Genomic DNA, 14,429 nt, shown 5'->3' with positions numbered 1-14,429 from the left:
AGAGCGTTGGCTGTTAGCTAAGAGTGATGGTTGTTAGCTAAGAGCGCGTTGGTTGTTAGCTAAGAGCGCTGGCTGTTAACTAAGAGCGCTGGCTGTTAGCTAAGAGCGTTGGCTGTTAGCTAAGACGGTTGGTTGTTAGCTAAGAGCGTTGGTTGTTAGCTAAGAGCGTTGGCTTGTTAGCTAAGAGCGCTGGCTGTTAGCTAAGAGCGCTGGCTGTTGTAGCTGCGTTAGCTAAGAGCGGTGGCTGTTAGCTAAGAGCGCTGGCTGTTAGCTAAGAGCGCTGGCTGTTAGCTAAGAGCGCTTGGCTGTTAGCTAAGAGCGTGGCTGTTAGCTAAGAGCGCTGGCTGTCAGCTAAGAGCGCTGGCTGTAGCTAAGAGGTTGAGGAGGGCCCTAGCGGAGCCAGCCGGCTGAGAGAGGGGCCCTAGCGGAGCAGCCGGTGAGAGAGAGGGCCCTAGCGGAGCCAGCCGGCTGAGAGAGAGGGCCCTAGCGGAGCAGCCCGCTGCAAGAGAGAGGCCTAGGGGGCCGATCTCGTCTTTCTGTCTCCCTCTCTCTGTCTCCCCATGTCTGTCTGTCTCCCTCTCTCTGTCTCCCCATGTCTGTCTCCCCATGTCTGTCTGTCTCCCTCTCAATTGGCCACCTGACCGGAGAGTGAAGGACAGTGCCTGTTGCACACCGCACATCACCCACCTTGAATCTAAGCAGAGGCGGTCAGCATTTTTTAAAAACTATTTAGGCCTAACCATAGACATAAATGTTTAAAACCTAGATGTTTTATAACATTTTTTTAAGCATTTCTTCCCTTGTTTCAAAGTAGCTTAGCCAAAACACAGCCATATAAATGTTGAGGTAATTATTTTATAAAGACTTTTATAAAGACTTGAAACCAGCATTTTTCTCATGTTCTATTGGTTTTCAAATCAACGTTCTTTTATTGTCCAGCAGCCAAAGGCATAATTCTGGTCATTATAGTAACCCTAGTTACTGTAACCCTAGTTACTGTAACCCTAGTTGTTGCATCTTTAGATCTCCCCTTACTTCATTTCTACGGTATTTTCATCTCTAACATGAAACCACTCCCGTGTGTGGTGCGCTTTTCACAACAGTGTTTTCCTGCTCATTTTATTTTGTAACATTCGCAGTAGCCTACAGGCATGTGCACATTGTTGAACTTATAATATGAAGAAATCAAATGTTATCAACAGTTTAAGCTCATCTTTTGCATCAGCCTCATTGCTTTACTTTTTGAAAAAAAAATGTTTATGTTTGTAATGGTTGTATGAATTTCGGATCTGCCGCCCCATAGTCTGTTTTGAAACGTACACAGTCCCAGGGATGATGGGATGCCCTTAATTATTTTACAAAGACATAAAAAGTATTTGGTTGTAATTGTAGTGTTGGGTGGCCAACCATCCTCCAGGAGAGCCTTAAAGGGGCGGTGTTGTATTTCGAGACATTTTAGTCTAAATCGCTATGGTGAAAAAGATAGTCATGCATTTTATTTTGTAAATTGGTTCCTTGCATCTTACAAAGTAAAATAACAGTCCTTGTCCAAAGGCGAAGTGGCAAATAAAAAGTTAATGTCAAGCCCTTAACTATTGGGCCAACAAAGGTATTTTGAAATGAATCACTCACTCACTCACTCACTCACTCACTCACTCACTCACTCACTCACTCACTCACTCACTCACTCACTCACTCACTCACTCACTCACTCACTATGGGCTTTATTTGTATGGGAAACAGATGTTTACATTGCCCAAGCAAGTGAAATGGATAATAAACAAAAGTGAAATAAACAATAACAAATTAACAGTAAACATTACATTCACAATAGTTTAAAAAGAATAGAGACATTTCAAATGTCATATTATGGCTATATACAGTGTTGTGTGGATGTGCAAATGGGTAAAGTACCAAAGGGAAAATAAATAAACCTAAATATGCGTTGTATTTACAATGGTGTTTGTTCTTCACTTTCTTGTGGCAACAGGTCACAAATCTTGCTGCTGTGATGGCACACTGTGGTATTTCACCCAGTAGATATGGGAGTTTATCAAAATTGGATTTGTTTTCTAATTCTTTGTGGATCTGTGTAATCTGAGGGAAATATGTGTCTACAATATGGTCATACATTTGTGAGGAAGTGCAGCTCAGTTTCCACCTCATTCTGTGGGCAGTGTGCACATAGCCTGTCTTCTCTTGAGAGCCAAGGTTGCCTACGGAGGCCTCTCTCAATAGCAAGGCTATGCTCACTGAGTCTGTACATAGTCAAAGCTTTCCCTAATTTTGGGTCARTCACAGTGGTCAGGTATTCTGCCACTGTGTACTCTCTGTTTAGGGACAAATAGCATTCTAGTTTGCTCTGTTTTTTTTGTTAATTCTTTCCAATGTGTCAAGTAATGATCTTTTTTTTTTCTCATGATTTGGTTGGGTCTAATTGTGTTGCTGTCCCGGGGCTCAGTGGGGTCTGTTTGTATTTGTGAACAGAGCCCCAGGACCAGCTTGCTTAGGGGACTCTTCTCCAGGTTCATCTCTCTGTAGGTGATGCCTTTGTTATGGAAGGTTTGGGAATCGCTTCCTTTTAGGTGGTTGTAGAATTTAACAGCTCTTTTCTGCGTTTTGATAATTAGCGGGTGTCGGCCTAATTCTGCTCTGCATGCATTATTTGGTGTTTTACGTTGTACACGGAGGATATTTTTGCAGAATTCTGCATGCAGAGTCTCAATTTGGTGTTTGTCCCATTTTGTGAATTCTTGGTTGGTGAGCGGACCCCAGACCTCACAACCATAAAGGGCAATGGGCTCTATGACTGATTCAAGTATTTTTAGCCAGATCCTAATTGGTATGTTGAGTTTTTTTATGATCCTTTTGATGGTATAGAATGCCCTTCTTGCCTTGTCTCTCAGATCGTTCACAGCTTTGTGGAAGTTACCTGTGGCGCTGATGTTTAGGCCGAGGTAGGTATTGTTTTTTGTGTGCTCTAGGGCAACGGTGTCTAGATAGAATTCGTGGTCCTGGCAACTGGACCTTATTATTTTGGTCTTACTGAGATTTACTGTCAGGGCCCAGGTCTGACAGAATCTGTGCGGAAGATCTAGGTCCTGCTGTAGGCCCTCCTTGGTTGAGGACAAAAGCACCCGATCATCAGTAAACAGTAGACTCTCGCTCTCTGTCTCTGTCTTTATAACACTTCCTGTCTTGTCACCAGAGGAGTGCTGACAGTGCAGTCACAATCCACTCACATCCTCAGTGTGTGTGAGTGTCAACACTTTAGATTGTAATCTAATGATGTCAGTCGGTGTCGAGAAGCCGCAGAAAAATTATTTGTCGTCTCTTGCACTAACTCAGTTGTGATTTTATGATGCTTCAAGTGGAACAGAATAGCGTAGCTAGGCTTACCCTAGATATTCTTCCAGAACTGTAATGAAGTCTTTGAGAGGATTYCAGAGTCAGACTACTAGGTTGTGACCAGGACCTGTCGGTAGGCTGCTGGGGCTGGAAAAGCAGGTTGGAACAGTTGAACTGACCCCCAACCTAGAAGGGATGTAGGCAGGCAAGTCTCCTATCAACATAACACTACAGGAGTAGCCTAACCTAGCGTTCATACTGACCCAAGCCTCCCAGGCAGATGACTACAGAAATGTGTGTGGGTGCATGTGTGTGTGTGAGCGTGAGCATGAGCGTGCGTTTGTGCATGTGCACTAGTGTGTGTTTGTGTGTGTGGTTTTGTGAGAGATGGAGTAAGTGCGTGTGGTAGAACCTGTATCTAGGCCTATGTCTGTCTTTGTATTCTGTGCTGTGTGTGTGTTTCCATGCTAAGGACCATCCCTGGTCCTTTGTCAGTGATGACACTGGTAAACAGTCATTATCTATTTGAGAGAAGTTTCAAGATGGCTGATGAGGTAATGATGAGGATGTGTATTAGATGYTGTGTGGGAAATACTGCACTGGTTTCGCAGGGCCTAAAATGTACGTTTTGGTCCTCCAGCCACTGTGGCAGGTAGATTTAAAAATCTACCAGCCACTCAGAAGTTACCTTTGTACCGCGACTCAGACATGTTTGTGCCTGTGAGATTGAGAGTCTGACAAGTAGCAGCCTTGACTTTTCTTCCCTAGCAGTTGAAACTCAAAACAGTGAAAAACAACATAGCTTGTGAACAAAACAATGTAAATAGCCAAGAATCACAAGAACAAAGTCTCACTTCAGTAGACTTTCGTTTCAAGTGAATTAGACCAACTTTTATGCCTGTAAGCAGCGCTTCTGAAAATGAATCTTTAACTCAGCTCTTCACATGCGCACAGCTCCCAGCCTGGCAGTGTTGCAGCGTGAGGTGGAATAGGCTGTATAGGATTCATAGTTAATTCACCAGCTGTTCATTTACTGTGAAACAAAACGGCAGAAATACTTTGGAATCAGCTACTGCACCATTTATTTTACTATAAATTTGATCATACTTGACTAATTTGATTACTGTGGAGCCCTGACCACCCACCAACGTGTCTGGTGAAATATACATTTAACCCGCAGGTGGCAGGTGTTAATTTTAAGCCCTCCTGGTTTGCCACTTGTATCATAATCCCTCTCAACTTCCTGAGACATCTCAACATCCTCCCAACTCCTCACCAGTCACTTGTGACTTTGGCTGACTGACTGGCTGACTATTGTGCCCCACATTTTTTTAATATATACGTTTTTGGAATATGGGAATCCGTTTATTGCACCGTTATGATAATTCCATAACTATAGACTAGCCTATGTCATAAACAGTCATGTCAGCTGATGTCAGTTCTGACTTGTCAGTCATGTAGCTCAACCAATAACTGCTAGCCCACTGTTAGCCAGCTGTCCTACTGTTAGCCAGCTGTCCTACTGTTAGCCAGCTGTCCTACTGTTAGCCAGCTGTCCCACTGTTGGCCAGCTGTCCCACTGTTAGCCAGCTGTCTAATTTGTTAGCCAGCTGTCCTACTGTTACCGCTGTCCTACTGTTCTGCCAGCTGTCTTACTGTTGGCCAGCTGTCTACTGTTAGCGTGCTGTCTACTGTTACCAGCTGTTCTACTGTTGGCCAGTGGTCTACTGTTAGCCAGCTGTCTATGTTAGCCAGCTGTCTACTGTTAGCAGCTGTCTCCTGTTGCCAGCTGTCTCTCTGTTAGTCAGCTGTCCTACCGTGGCCAGCTGTCTCTCTGTTAGCCAGCTGTCTACGTTGGCGCTGTCCTACTGTTGGCCAGCTGTCCTACTGTTGGCCAGCTGTCCTACTGTTAGCCAGCTGTCCTACTGTTGGCCAGCTGTCCCACTGTTGGCCAGCTGTCCCACTGTTGGCCAGCTGTCCCACTGTTGGCCAGCTGTCCCACTGTTGGCCAGCTGTCCTCCTGTTGGCCAGCTGTCCTCCTGTTGGCCAGCTGTCCTCCTGTTGGCCAGCTGTCCTCCTGTTGGCCAGCTGTCCTCCTGTTGGCCAGCTGTCCCCCTGTTGGCCAGCTGTCCCCCTGTTGGCCAGCTGTCCCCCTGTTGGCCAGCTGTCCCCCTGTTGGCCAGCTGTCCCACTGTTAGCCAGCTGTCCTACTGTTAGCCTGTTAGCTCAGCCAGATAAGTTTGTGTCATGACTGTTTTTATGACTATTGTCCATAAACTGACATCAGTTGTCATTATTGATTATTATCTGATGTGTCACTGGTATGACAGTTATGTATGTTTTACCCACAGCAACTATTAAAACCTTCCCCAACCAGAAACTATGGATTGATGGCAGAATTCGCGCAAAACTGAAAGCGTGAACGACTGCTTTTAACCAGGGCAAGGCGGCCGGAAACATGACCGAATACAAACAGTGTAGCTATTCCCTCCGCAAGGCAATCAAACAAGCTAAGCGTCAGTATAGAAACAAAGTAGAGTTGCAATTCAACGGCTCAGACACGAGAGGTATGTGGCTGGGTCTACAGTCAATCACGGACTACAAAAAGAAAACCAGCCCCGTCGTGGACCCTGGGTCTCGACCCCGCTGCAACTGGGTCCTGGACTTCCTGACGGGCCGCCCCCAGGTGGTGTGGGTAGGAAACAACATCTCCACCTCGCTGATCCKCACACTGGGGCCCCACAAGAAATTGGCTTGTCACTAAAAACACTCACAAACTTTTAAAGATGCACAATCGAGAGCATCCTGTCAGGCTGTATCACCACCTGGTACGGCAACTGCTCCGCCCACTACCGTAAGGCTCTCCAGAGGGTAGTGAGGTCTGCACAACGCATCACCGGGGGCAAACTACCTGCCCTCCAGGACACCTACACCACCCGATGTCACAGGAAGGCCAAAAAGATGATCAAGGACAACAACCACCCAAGCCACTGCCTGTTCACCCCGCTATCATCCAGAAGGCGAGGTCAGTACAGGTGCATCAAAGCTGGGACCGAGAGACTGAAAAACAGCTTCTATCTCAAGGCCATCAGACTGTTAAACAGCCACCACTAACATTGAGTGGCTGCTGCCAACATACTGACTCAATCTCTAGCCACTTTAATAATAAAAAATTGGATGTAATAAATGTATCACTTGTCACTTTAAACAATGCCACTTTATATAATRTTTACATACACTACTCATCTCAAATGTATATACTGTCCTCAATACCATCTACTGCATCTTGCCTATGTCGTTCGGCCATCTCTCATCCATATATATTTTTATGTACATATTCTTATTCATTCCTTTACACTTGTGTGTATAAGGTAGTTGTTGTGAAATTGTTATATTACTTGTTAGATATTACTGCACGGTCGGAACTAGAAGCACAAGCATTTTGCAACACTCGCATTAACATCTGCTAACCATGTGTATGTAACCAATACAATTAGATTTTTWWWTTTTTTTAAATTTATTTTTGAAGTTAAGTCTTATGACGCAACTATGTAGGGGTTCATTTCCCCTTTTAGCAGAATAAGTGACAGAAATGTCTGTGCCTTCACGGTCACTGTCCTCCTCAAGTTCCCGTTCTATGTTCTCTTTCTCATTGCACAAGTTCCTGATTTCACTCGTTGTGTTCTTCTTTTCCACCTCTCTGTATCAAACAATACCGTTGACTCCATTTCTTATTTCATTGAGTCGTTTTCAGGGTTGTTTTTCTGCTTGTCTATTTCTCTTCAACAAGGTGTACTCAATCAGGTTAGAATTAAAGTAGAAGTCCTTTCCCGTAAACCACTTCCTCAACACAACCCTGTTTGGTCAGATTGAGAAGTGGATATTGTGTGTCTTCAGAGGGCAGCCGRGTGGTTAAGAGCACTAATCAAAAGGTTGCTGGTTCAAATCCTCGTGCCSAYTAGGTGACAAATCTGTCAGTGCCCTTGAGCAAGGCACTTAATTGCTCCTGTGAATTGCTCTGGATATGACTAACTGAATGTAAATCTACCATCTCCGCATTCACTTTTCCGCTGCCTCAAGCCGTTTGTGTGTCATTACTGTGCWTGTGTGTTTGAGTCCACAGCAGCCATGGGTACAGTGCTCCATCCTTGCAATCTCATGAATAATACTGTATAGTAGGTTTCCAGTTTTAGCCAACTATGCATTAGTCCCTCTGGCTCTGATGGGGCGCTAGTAACTATCTGTTCCACTGGTAAATGTGTCAAGGTGAAGAGTATCGTTGCCCGAACGTGGGTGTCTCTGTGTGTGCGTGTCTGTGCGTGTCTGTGTGTGTGTGTGTGCGTGTGTGCATGTGTGTTTGTTCGCCGGTGTTTGCATTAGGGTGTGTCTGTGTTTGTTGTACAATAACGGATTGACTGTGGCTAAAGTCCAGCTCCAGACCGTTTGGCAGTTGTTTTAAGGCAGTAATGCAGGCCGTTGAGCAAGAACTTCAACTCAAATTTGCAATATTAGATTTGAGTTGTTAAATATTGGTAAATCTTGGAGGTATAAAATACTTGTTCAAGTGCAAAAGTAATGTGTTAATATTTGAATTAACCTCTCTCTCTCTTCGCTTCTCTCCCACTCTCCCCCCCCGCCCCTGTCCTCCTCTCTGCTCTCTCTCTGTCCCCCTCTCTCTCCCCTCCGCTCTCTCCCCGTCCGCTCTCTCTCTCCTCTCCTCTCTCTCTCTCTCGTCTCTCTGCTCTCTCTCTCCTCTCTCTCTCTCTCTCTCTCTCTCTCTCTCTCTCTCTCTCTTACTCTCCTCTCTCTCTCTCTCTCTCTCTCTCCTCCCTCTCCTCTCTCTCTCTCTCCCTCCTCTCTTCAGCGTCTCTCGCTCTCTCTGCTCTCTCTCCCCCTCCTCTCTCTCGCTCGCCTCTCCTCTCTCTCTCCCGCTCTCTCCCCCTCCCTCTCCCTCTCTCTCTCCTCGCTTGTCTCTCTCCCGCTCTCTCCCCTCCCTCTCTCTCTCACTCTCTCCCCCTCCCTCTCTCTCTCCATGTCTCTCGCCTTCCGCCTCTCCCCCCTCCCTCCTCTCTCACCTCGCCCCTCCCTCTCTCTCTCTCGATGTCTCTCGCTCTCTCCCCCTCGCTCTCTCCCCCTCCCTCCCCCTCGGTCTCTCCCCTGTCTCTCTCCCTGTCTCTCGCTGTCTCTCTCTCTCACCAGGTAAGTCCCACCTGGCCATCGTTCAGAAGGTGAATAATGAGGGGGAGGGGGATCCGTTCTACGAGGTGCTGGGATTGGTTACCTTGGAAGACGTCATCGAGGAGATCATCAAATCAGAGATCCTGGACGAGTCGGACCTTTACAGTGAGTCCTACTGGGTTATAACATGTTTATTACAACATGTGTGTTCATAGAACATGAGCCTATAACTCATGTATTAACCTATTACTTATTACTAATTAGCCTTTATTACATTTAAGTCATTTAGCAGACGCTCTTATCCAGAGCGACTTACAAATTGATAGATATTTAGTACATACCCTTAGAATGCAAAGCTGAGGATGTGCATGCCCATCCCCAGAATCGTCTGTTTTCAACGGATAAAGCAAAGGACACGATCAACTTCATAGTTAAGAACACTATAAGAACATGGAAGAACATGCAATGGTTCTACAAGAACCAATATCAATCCCTAGAAACACAACATTATGGATCAATCCTTGGTTCGCTTTTCAAGATTCATCGATAAATTGGTCCACATGGAAAACTAAAGGCATAGAAACCGTAAATGACCTGGTAAYAGGAAATACATTTATTTCCATGACGGAATTAAAAAGCATTTTTTGGACTGACCAATGTAGATATTTTCAAGTACATCCAACTTAAAAGTTTATATCACAAAAACTTTGATTTAAAATCGTTTGGACATGAGAGCAATCTTGAGGGAAACCTATGTCAGAAAAAGATATTCATATGATGGTTAAGATATAGAAAACCTTTCAGAGAGCCAACTGACAACCTCTTAGAGAAAAATATAAACTGTTGGAACCAAGACTTCAAAATAACTGATATTGGCACAAGATGGAGGGAAAGTTGGAACATAACGAATGAGATTACGGTTAACCAAAATGTACGCTTAATCCCAGTATAAGTGGTTATACAAAAGACACAATTCACAAATTCTACAGCACAACGTCAGAGTCCTGTCTGAAGTGTAAACCCTACTAATGTCTCAATAATTCATGCCTTCTGGGAAGGTTACAAAAGTTATGGGCGGAGTTGGAAAGATGGATGTGAAGCAGTATTGCAATGTAAATGTGCTTTTAATTCGTCTGGCTGTGTATTTCAAGACATGAGGCTGCAGTGAGATACCCGATGGGTTGGACAAAACTCTTCTCATCAACTATCTTAAAACAACAAAAACCTAGACGGAAAAAACCCTGAAAATCAGCCAATCCTCCCCACGCAATGGAAGGGTCAAATGCTTTATTATCTAAACATTTTAAAGAGCCGTGGACGACGGAGAGAAACAAAATGGTGCCGTTTGAGGCCATGTGACAGAAAGTGATTAGGGTGGGGGCTCGTGGGTCTTTGTATGATTTGGTTGTTATTTTAGTATGTGTATGTTTTGTATTGTTTTATAAAAGATAAAATAAAATCTTATTAATCACATTTTTCAAAAGAATGCAAGGCTGACCTGTGGTTCTAAAATCTGCCGTGTGACACAAATTAACAATATTAATCCACTCGGGATAAACTGTGTTGAGATCGGTGTCCTCGGTCAGATGCTTATCAGATGTCCCTCCCCTCTGACCTTCTCCTCCAATGGGTTTTGAGGAGGAGAGGAGAGAGGATTCGAGGAAACAAGGAAATGCAGTTTAGATTCTGCCCTAATCTGTAACCTGTCCTTTTGTGTTCTGTCCTTTTGTGTTATCTCTCACCTAGCTGACAACAGCAGAAACAGGAAGAAGGTGGCACCCAATAAGAACAAACGAGATTTCTCCGCCTTCAAACAGAGCGAGAGCGAATCCAAAGTCAAGATCTCCCCTCAGCTGCTATTGGCCGCTCACCGTTTCCTGGCAACAGGTTAGAACATGTGTCCTCCAAACCACACAATGCAACCCCACACACTGTCACACACTACCCAACCACAATATGCCACAATACAGTGCATTTGGAAAATATTCAATCCCCTTGACTTTTTCCACATTTTGTTACGTTACAGCCTTATTCGAAAATAGATTTTTTTTTTTTATCCTCATCAATCTACACACAACACCCCCTAATGAAAACAGGTTTTTAGAAATGTTTGCACATTTATTACAAATAAAAACAGAGTATTCAGACCCTTTGCTATGAGACTCGAAATTGAGCTCAGGTGCATCCTGTTTCCATTGATCATCCTTGAGGTGTTTCTACAACTTGATTGGCGTCCACCTGTGGTAATCAATTGGTTTGACATGATTTGGAAAGGCACCATGTATCTATATAGGTCCCACAGTTGACAGTGCATGTCAGAGAAAAAACCAAGCCTGAGGTCGAAGGAATTGTCCATAGAGCTCCAAGACAGCAATGTGTCGAGGCACAGATCTGGGAAAGGTACCAAAAAATGTCTGCAGTCATTCTTAAAAAGAAGAAGTTTGGAACCACCAAGACTCTTCCGATAACTGGCCGTCCGGCCAAACTGAGCAATCGGGGAGAAGGGCCTTGGTCAGGGAGTGACCAAGAACCCGATGGTCACCTGACAGAGCTCCAGAGTTCCTCTGTGGCGATGGGAGAACATTATAGAAGGACAACCATCTCTGCAGCACTCCACCAATCAGGCCTTTATGGTAGAGTGGCCAGACGGAAGCCATTCCTCAGTAAAAGGCACATGACAGCTCGCTTGGAGTTTGCCAAAAGGCACCTAAAGACTCTCAGACCTTGAGAAACGAGATTCTCTGGTGTGATGAAAACAAGATTGATCTGAATGCCATGTTTCACGTCTGGAGGAAACCTGGCACATCCCTACGGTGAAGCATGGTGGTGGCAGCATCATGCTGTGGGATGTATTTAGCGGCAGGGACTGGGAGACTAGTCTGGATCGAGGGAAAGATAACAGAGCAAAGTACAGAGAGATCCTTGATGAAAACATGCTCCAGAGTGCTCAGGACCTCAGACTGGGGCGAAGGTTCAACTTCCAACAGGACAACACCCTAAGCACACAGCCAAAACAACGCAGGAGTGGCTTTGGGACAAGTCTCTGAATGTCCTTGAGTGGCCCAGCCAGAGCCCAGACTTGAACCCGATCGAACATCTCTGGAGAGACCTGAAAATAGCTGTGCAGCAACACCCCCATCCAACCTGACAGAGCTTGAGAGGATCGCAGAGAAGAATGTACAGTGTGCTAAGTACAGGTGTGCAAGCTTGTAGCGTCATACCCAAGTAGACTCCAGGCTGTAATTGCTGCCAAAGGTGCTTCAACAAAGTACTGAGTAAAGGTCTGAATACTTATGTAAATGTCATATTTTCGTTTTTTGTTTCTAATACGTTTGTAAAAATCCTAAAAACATGTTTTTGCTTTTCATTATGGGGTATTGTGTGTAGATAGATTTTAGATTAAGGCTGTAACGTAACAAAATGTTGAAAAAGTCAAGGGGTCTGAATACTTTCCGAGTGTACGACATGTCTAGCTCAGTTGGTAAAAGCGTGTCGCAACTCGTTAAGAATGCCAATGTTGTTCAAGTCCCTCAGCGATTGCTTATTCATAGTAGAAATGTATGTAAAAAACAATACAACCAGGTTGAATGTTGTGACGTAAATGATTCACTTGTTGCCAGCACCGCTAGTCTTGCGGTCTGTTGTAGCTCAGCTAGAATTACGTTGCTGTCCCTCTTCTCCTCTAAAACAACAGAGATTGCAGTATTACAGCATGCCTGTCTGTGTCTGCCTCTACCCTCTCTGTCTGTCTACATCTACCCCCTCTGCTCTACCCTCTCTGTGTCTGCCTCTACCTCTCTGTCTGTCTGCCTCTACCCTCTCTGTCTGTCTGCCTCTACCTTCTCTGTCTGTCTGCCTCTACCCTCTCTGTCTGTCTGCCTCTACCCTCTCTGTCTGTCTGCCTCTACCCTCTGTCTGTCTGCTTCTACCCTCTGTGTCTGTCTGCCTCTACCCTCTGTGTCTTTAACATAATTTCAGTTCAGTCAAATTACAATTTGTCTCTCTCTCCAGAGGTGACGTTATTCAGCCCGTCCCAGATATCAGACAAGGTTCTGTTGAGGATTCTGAGACACCCCGACGTCATCCAGGACATTAAGTTCAACGACAGTGACAAACGCTGTCCTCAACACTTTGTCTACCAGAGAGGGAAGGCTGTCGACTACTTCATACTCATACTGCAGGTAGGCTACACACCACACGCACTCTTTCTTTCTGGCTGTCTTTGTGTGACTCAGTCAGTGATTGATTCAATGAGTCACCATTGTGACATGGTTTTAAATTCCCACATGAAAAGTTCCTTCTTAGTTTGTTTTTATATAAGTCCTCACTTCCTCTGTTCATACTGGCCTGGAATAGACCCCAGAAACACTCTCTAACATCAGTGTTGAACGCTGCCGTGTCCTGCTACCTGTAACAGATGGCAACTCCCTGCCCTGCCTCGACAGGGGGTCGCAAAGTATTTACTTATTTAACCATGCACGGGGTTGACGGAAGGAGGCTTTCTGTGTCACAACACTAACCCAGAGGGAGCTAGCCCTAGCTCTACGTTAATCAACCACACAGCCACATCCTGTTGAAGACTGTCGTGAAAGCCTGAAAACATATTGTTCTCCGGAAGCAAGGCCTTCACACCTACACTCTCTCCAACATATTGTTCTCCGGAAGCAAGGCCTTCACACCTACACTCTCTCCAACATATTGTTCTCCGGAAGCAGAGGAGACGAGACTTTATACTCGTGTCGCACCGATATGCCATTTTTGTTCGATACCAATATTTTCCTTGACGAAAAAAAAGCGATACTGATAACCAATATATTTATATTTTTAGGACTTTTAAGCATTCTAGTACAGTTAAATAGTTAACACATGGGCGCAGCGGTCTAAGGCACTGCATCTGTGCAAGAGGCGTCACTACAGTCCCTGGTTCGAATCCAGCTGTATCACATCCGGCCGTGATTGAGAGTCCCATAAGGCGGCGCACAATTGGCCCAGCGTCGGCCGGTGTAGGCTGTCATTGTAAATAAGAATTTGTTCTTAACTGACTTGCCTAGTTAAATAAAGGTTACACACACTGACCAAAAAGTTATTTTGTTGGTATTTACGTATGTCCCCATTACCAGTAAAACATCATCAAAACCTATTTCTTTCACTGACTTGCTGTGCTGTTTGGTCGTTCAGACGTTTCATTCTCAACCAGGATTTCTATGGAACGCCGTTTGGGTCTTTGCGTGTCAAAAAAGTTACACGTCAAATAAGCTTGTTGACCAATCAGGATCTGAATATGACTGCACGTCACATAATAATTTAACGCGCTCATACGTTTTTTACATAGTTATTACACTATCACTCGTATTTCATATATCACAACGATTCATCGATACGTGTGCTATGATGCTGGTAAAGTTGTCTCGCGCACCTACAGTGCTGGTCATAAAAAAAGCTAGCTAGCTCATTGATGTAAACAATGTTCTTCCTCAAAAACATAGCAAAACGACATCTGTTTCAGTAGCTATATAGTTAGCTAGCTAACTATATAGCTAGGTGTCATCTAAAATAACCCTAATTTATAAGACAGTTCTTATTTGATTAAGGGTGGTCGGACCCATCTATGTGAAGCTAGCCACAATAAGGATTAGCCACAATAGTGGACTTTGCGGTTAGCATTCAAAATAAAAGTATGGCATAATTCTACTATTTGTATTAATTTGCATCACTGTCAATGACACCTTTTATTTTGAAGGTAAACTGTAAATTCCACTATTGTGGCTAATCTTTATTGTGGCTAGCTTTACGACACACAAACCGGTCCTGTCGAGCTTCACTAGCCAGATGAAGCTAGCTGGCTGTTTATAACGTTAGCTTTGGGCAACAGGGTTAAGTAGCTGGCTAGCTATTTATTTTCA

The 14,429-nt window shown here is 44.5% G+C and overlaps 1 protein-coding gene across 1 annotated transcript in view; it reads left to right on the top strand.

Moving 5' to 3' along the window:
* LOC112071246 (metal transporter CNNM4) overlaps positions 1 to 14,429 on the top strand; it is a 65,440-nt gene that overhangs the window by 16,332 nt on the left and 34,679 nt on the right. The window contains exons 2-4 of the mRNA XM_024138713.2: positions 8,548 to 8,691; positions 10,273 to 10,413; positions 12,538 to 12,707. Coding sequence (XP_023994481.2) covers positions 8,548 to 8,691; positions 10,273 to 10,413; positions 12,538 to 12,707 — 455 coding nt within the window. The remainder of the gene's footprint in view (positions 1 to 8,547; positions 8,692 to 10,272; positions 10,414 to 12,537; positions 12,708 to 14,429) is intronic.

This window comes from Salvelinus sp. IW2-2015, unplaced genomic scaffold, assembly GCF_002910315.2.
Source record: "Salvelinus sp. IW2-2015 unplaced genomic scaffold, ASM291031v2 Un_scaffold1554, whole genome shotgun sequence".
NCBI classification, from domain to species: domain Eukaryota; kingdom Metazoa; phylum Chordata; class Actinopteri; order Salmoniformes; family Salmonidae; genus Salvelinus; species Salvelinus sp. IW2-2015.
The sequence above is the reverse complement of the archived record's forward strand: the minus strand, read 5'-3'. Positions and strand labels throughout refer to the sequence as shown.